The 6,587-nt window shown below is 46.2% G+C and overlaps 1 protein-coding gene across 1 annotated transcript in view; it reads left to right on the plus strand.

Moving 5' to 3' along the window:
• Grip1 (glutamate receptor interacting protein 1) overlaps positions 1–6,587 on the plus strand; it is a 263,579-nt gene that overhangs the window by 217,251 nt on the left and 39,741 nt on the right. The window contains 2 exon segments of the mRNA XM_005357916.3: positions 439–578; positions 736–930. Of these exon segments, the coding sequence (XP_005357973.2) occupies positions 439–578; positions 736–930 (335 nt within the window).

The following is a 6,587-nucleotide window of genomic DNA, read 5'->3' on the forward strand; positions in this document are numbered from 1 at the left end:
AGACAGACAGATAATAGACAGACAGATAGATAGAGGCTTCCGAGATTTGTCTACACACAGCAGTCTTGTCCTTGTCTTATGGCGAGGTGAGCACCTCTCTTTAGTAAACACTTTAAAATTGTAGGGACCAGGGTGTCGCCTGCCACACACTGCTGCATCTGTTGTTCCATAGAGCTCATTCCTGGGAACCTGTAAGGCGTTTACCAGATGACTGAGCTTTCTCAGAATTTAAGAAACATCCAAGTCCCATTCTCGAAACTTATTAAAAATCATTCCCAACAGATTCCATTACAGCATTTCCCAGGAGGAAGCTAAGTTTGAAGTTTAGAGACCTCCCCAAGGCTTTATTATAATTAATGTGCAGGCTTATTGGGAAATTTACCCCAGGAAGCAGACAGGGATTGCATCTACCTTCCCTGCCCCTGTCTGGTGTTGCAGGACTGGAGCAATTCATATTGGAGATCGAATCCTAGCCATCAACAGCAGCAGCTTGAAGGGGAAGCCTCTGAGTGAAGCCATCCACTTGCTCCAGATGGCAGGAGAGACTGTCACCCTGAAAATCAAGAAACAGACAGATGGTGAGTGAGACAAGAAGTCCCAATTAAGGATTTCCAGTGTGTTTCCTTTCCTAAAAGAATGTGCTTACTGTCTGTATGTGTTTCTAGGGAAATAACTCGCTAGCTAGAGTATTCGAGGAGCTTTTCATTTGAATTTACACTTTCCCTGTCTGTAAAGCCCAACCAGCATCAAGTCCCAAGAAGTTCCCCATCTCCAGCCACTCGAGTGACCTGGGAGATGGTGAAGAGGATTCCTCCACGATACAGAAGCCTGGCAAGCTCTCTGACGTGTACCCTTCCACGGTCCCCAGCGTGGACAGTGCTGTGGATTCCTGGGATGGGTCTGGAATCGATGCCAGCTATGGGGGTCAAGGTATGGAAGATTCATCTCCGTTGCATGTGCAGAATGCCTTTTGGTGACCCATATCTGCTTCAGTTGTGCCCACTCTTGTTGTAATAGGAGTGGCGGGGCTGCGTCCCCAGCACCCCTGCCGCCTGGCTAGCTTATGCCCCGAAATAACAACACACAAACTGCGTTCATTTAAACACTGCTTGGCCCATTTCTAGCTAGCCTTTTCTAGGCTAATTCTCACATATTAATTTAGCCCATTTCTAATTATCTGTGTAGCACCGCTAGGTGCGCTTACCAGGAAGATTCTAGCCTACGTCCATCCTGGGTCGGAGCTGAATCGCGTCTGCCTCAGAGAGAGAGGAGCATGGCGTCTCTCTGAGCTCACTTCCTCTTCCTCCCAGCATTCTATTCTGTTTACTCCTCCCACCTATGTTTTAACTTATCAGGGCCAAGCAGTTTCTTTATTGCTTAACCAATGAAATCAACAGATTGATATATGACACTCCCACATCACACTCTGAACAACCTGAGCCCTTCCACCTGCTAACCTGGAATTCTCTGCTTGGAAGACATGGCATTGATCATCCATGGATAGGCTCCTGAGGGTTAAGTGGTCCACGCTAAGAGCTTAGGTGGATATGAAGCAGACCAACGGTAGGGCTAATGGAGACAGGTCCAGACCCCCCCCCCCCCCCGCTGTGTTGCAGATTTAGCAAGCATTTCACAAAGATGGGCAGGAGGATCTGTTAACGGTTAGCAAGTGACCCCATTGATTCTTAGGCGTGCTTGGCTCGAACAAAAGCCCAGTTTTCCTTACTCCTCATTGTTAGGGTGATGTGGTTGTGATATGGGAAGGTGTGTCACAGACGTGTCACCACAGATATCCTGCTGACACCCTAACACAAACAGCTTGGAGATCAGGTTTGAGTGTGTGTCCAGCTACCTCTCTTCTCGGGTCTCCTATTTCCTTTTGCTCAGCCTACCTTGGTTGTGTCGATCTCTGCCAAGTCATAAATCGGTGGGAAAAATTGAAATGGCATATTTTTTGCTATACATAGTCACAATATTGGAATTTGGTGGAGAAAAATATGTCAAACATCTCAAGTAAAGTTAAAATCAATTAGTGTGTGTGTGTGTGTGTGTGTGTGTGTGTGTGTGTGTGTGTGTGTGTGTAATGAGTAGGAGAACAGAGGTGTTCCATCTCTCTAGAGAGTGACAAGCAGTCATGAACCTCCTGATGTAAGTGCTAGGAACCAAACTCTGGTCTTCTGGCCATCTCTCCAGCCCCATCACAAATAAATTTAACCCTTCTTTTATCTGGCAATTCTTCCGAGTCATACTACGTTGTGACTAGTTAGTCTTGTCACCCAATGGCACATTTGCAATGCCTGAAAATTCCTGGGACATAAGAAGATGCCAGATAAAAGACCCTAGTCAAGTTTTATCACAGTAAATGGAGTTTATTTATCAGTGGGTATGTTGATTTACTCTTTACTATTGTGGAAACATTTTTACACACATTTTGTGAGAAAAATTGATATTGCTAGCAATGAGTTGTGCCCTATAAGGCGATACATACAAACTCAGCTATTTCAGCCTTTTGCACCCGAGCGCCAGGACTATGACCGGTATATGAAATACCTGGTCTCTCCTTCCTTAGTAAAAAGATGAAAAACTACTGCTTTATGAAACGTTTCAAAAATTTGAATGGTAGTCCTAATATCACATTTAACACTGATACATTAGAATCTTTATAAAGCTAGAGAAGTTAAGAGGGAAGTGGAGATCATGATGATGGATGGAGTTAAGATCATTTGAGAATGTAGCAATGCCTTGTATCAGTCGAATGCCTGCATTCGCTAACCATGTTCACGTGACGGTTCGCAGGCAGTCCCCATCAGGAAATGGTAAGTTGAAGGTCACTGTCAGTCATGGGTTCCAGTGTGAGGGGAAGATGCAGAAGCCATCTAGTTCAGCTAGTCTGACATCCGGCGTGGTCCATCACTGCTGACGGGGCATGCCGTGTGTCCTGGAGCACCGAGCTGACAAGCTCTCTCTGCTCTCCCTCTCTCCAGCAGCTCTGACAGCTCAGAAGTCCTGACTGTGTAGAGTGGAAATCTGCTCTGCCCTTGGTTTCTGTCAATTCTTCCTAGTCACACCCTCAAGGTGATTCAGAACCGACTCCAGCCCCTTCCCCTCGGCACGGCTTTCGGTTGCTGGATGATGTTATCACTTCTCCCAAGTCTTTTCTTCTTCAAAGAAAATAGCCCAGTGTCTTTAATGGATCCCCTACATAACCTATTTTTGAGCCTCTTTTTTTGGCTCGTGGCCTCTCTTCTCACTATCCTCAACTTTAACTCTGTGCTTACTCCAGCACAGCACTCGGAAACCAGTCCTTGTACGAGTGGCAGCTCAGAGCACAGCAAACCTACCCTGTCCTCATGAGCAGCAGAGCCTGCCAGGCCCATCCACCGCAGCTTGGAGGTTAGGACTGCTCATTATAGCCATTCAGTTTGAACTTGCTGTCCATCAAGACCTCAGAGTCTGGGTTTCTTAAGGCATCATGTGAAAACCAGGTGGATTTAGCTTTTGACTGGTTTTTTGTTTTGTTTGTTTGGTTGATTGGTTTTGGTTTTTTTGAGACAGTGTTTCTCTGTAACAGCCCTGGATGTCTAAGAACTTGTTTTTGTAGAACAGGCTGGTTGTGAGCTCACAGAGATCCACCTGCCTCTGCCTCCCAAGTACAGCGACTATTAAAGGCGTGCACCACCACTGTCCAGCTAGCTTTTGATTGTTTATAATTGACTTTTTATAAGCAAAGCATAATATGCACTTATTTTTCTCTTACTCATTAGCGTGCTCTAAGCTAGTCTTTCCTACTTGTCTCTCTAGCCCTGTGGTTCTCAACCTGTGGGTCCTGACCCCTTTGTGGGGAGGTCTCATATCAGATATCCTGCATAACATTTATGTTACGATTCATAACAGTAGCAAAATTACAGTTATGAAGTAGCAACAAGATAATGTTAAAGGGTCGCAGCATTGGGAGGTTGAGAGCCACTGCACTCAGCAGATTCCATTGTGATCCAGAAAGACCTCACACATTCTCTGTAGCTGTCCCAGATTTGCCGAACCCCATGATGTAAAGCAATGGGTGGCTTGAGTCAACACGTTCTTCACTGTGCCCCACCACTCCACAAAAGTGTCCCACTTCCTCATTCAACAGAGAGTTAAGGCTCAGCTTAAATGATCCAACACTAGAAGCCCCAGGAGTTCACAAGTAAACAGACGACTACCAATAACGACAGGACAGAGTAACGAAATGATGGGGGAGACGCAAGGGCTGTAGAGTAAAGGGGCTGCAGTGCGACCCTCTTGATGTTGCTGAGTGCTTCCAGGATACGAGCTTCTCCCGGCCATCTGTGGAGTGACTTCTCCTCTCCCCTTCTCTGATGCTCCAAGCCAGTCTCCTTCATCTGGATCTTTGGGCACTTAGGGTCTCAATTATTCCTTCTCTTAACTGAGGAAACCCTAATGGTTGTTCTGGGGTGTGGCTAAAGTCACTCTAAAAGGAGACAGTAAGTGGTCCCCTCCTGAACTCTCGTCCTCAGGGCAGTTGATGTGCTTGTGGTCTCTTTAGTCTCGGCTCTCAACTCATATGCTGTCTGATTGCTTGAAGTCACTTTTACCATTTGTATTTTCCCTAGAAAAAGAGTCTTTTTAAAATACAAGTTTAAGTACATTTGCATATAATTAAGTAATCTCTTGATTAATTCTTTTGTTTTCTCAGTTTCTAAACGCATCCCTAAAATGCATTCCTTAATATATTTGTGTTACTAATGTTTCCATGATTAGATTATTAGTGTCTTGCTTAATTTTTTCCCCAGAAATTGTCCGTTGTGTTTATTATTCCCACTCTGGGTCTTTTCTGAAGGTGTAGTTCAGGGACGCAAACTCACGTGCCGAGAGCGCAGGCTCACCCAGCCTCCTGTGAGCATCTCGGATGCTCTTCCCTTTTCCTCAGGCCTCTGCATGCTCACATATGGCTTCCACCAACCCGCACAGTTTCCACCGAGTTCTGGTGTTTCTACTTCGCTCTCTAGTTTTATAGAAGATGGCTTTGATGTATATTTAAAAAAAAATTTTTTTTGATATTCTATTTAGTCACCTTCAGCATTTGCTCCATGACAGGCTTTTTCTGTTACAATTTTTTTTCCTCTCTCCCTCCCTTCCTCCCTCTTCTCCTCCCTCTTTCCTTCCTTTTCCTCCTCCCGCTCTTTTTTTTTGGTGGGGTCTGTTTTTTGGAGACAGGGCTTTTCTGTACAACAGTCTAGTGGTCCTAGACCTAGCTTTATAGACCAGGCTAACCTCAAACTCATTGTGATCCCCTTGCCTCTGCCTCCCAGTTACTGGGAATTAAAGGTATGTTCAGCCACCACCCAGCGCCCCCCCCATTTTTTTGCTAATAAACTTTGCATACAGCTTGTGCCCGCACTGAATGGATCTACCCTGAGCTGGACGTTTGCTAGAGACGCTGAGCAAGCTGCATGCTCCCACTGTGTTCTAGGCTAGCCACCTCCAAGGGCTTCACAGTGGTGACAGGGTGAGGGCTTCACGGCCAGAGGCAAGCAGAAGCTGTGGCACTCACACAAGAACTGCTGCTCACCTGTCTCAGCCCTCTCCCAGTCCACCTGGTGACAGACAGGCCCAGGGTCTGTGCTGCTATCAGCCGGTTCAGTGCATCCTAAGGCTCTAAGCAAGCCATTGCTGCCTCTTCTGTCATGGCCTCTGTTTTGGCTGAGTGGACCTCTGCAAGTCTCTGGCCAGAGACTTTTCTCAGCCCCATACCACCTCACACACCACCATTGCCACACACACACACACTCACACACATACCGCATACACCAACATACACACACACACACAACACAACACACACCACATATACCACACACACACCACACACACATTACCATCACACACACACACCACCACACACACATACATACCATACACACACCACAACACACACCGACACACACCATACATACCACACACATTACACACACCACACACACCACACACACATTACCATCACACACACACACCACCACACACACATACATACCATACACACACCACAACACACACCGACACACACCATACATACCACACACATTACACACACCACACACACCACACACACATAACACACACACTACACACACATATGTACCACACACATCACACATACATGCCACACCCACCACCACACACATACACACAACACACACACATAACACACACACCATACACACACCACACACACCACTATACACCACACACACAGATACCATACACACACCACACACACCACTATACACCACCCACACACACACCACAAAAACATCACACACACGCATACCACCACACATGTACACCACACACACACCATCACATACACCACACACACTAACATACATACATACCACACACACACACGCACACCACACACACTAACATGCATACATACCACACACACATACACACCACACACGCACACCACACACACCACACATCACACACACACACACACATACACACACAGATGTCAGACATCTGAGAGTCAAAAGAGCTTTCCTTCGTCTGCCATTTTTCAAGCAGTGTTCATCCAGACACGT

The sequence above is a fragment of the Microtus ochrogaster genome, chromosome 24, assembly GCF_000317375.1.
Source record: "Microtus ochrogaster isolate Prairie Vole_2 chromosome 24, MicOch1.0, whole genome shotgun sequence".
Taxonomy (NCBI): domain Eukaryota; kingdom Metazoa; phylum Chordata; class Mammalia; order Rodentia; family Cricetidae; genus Microtus; species Microtus ochrogaster.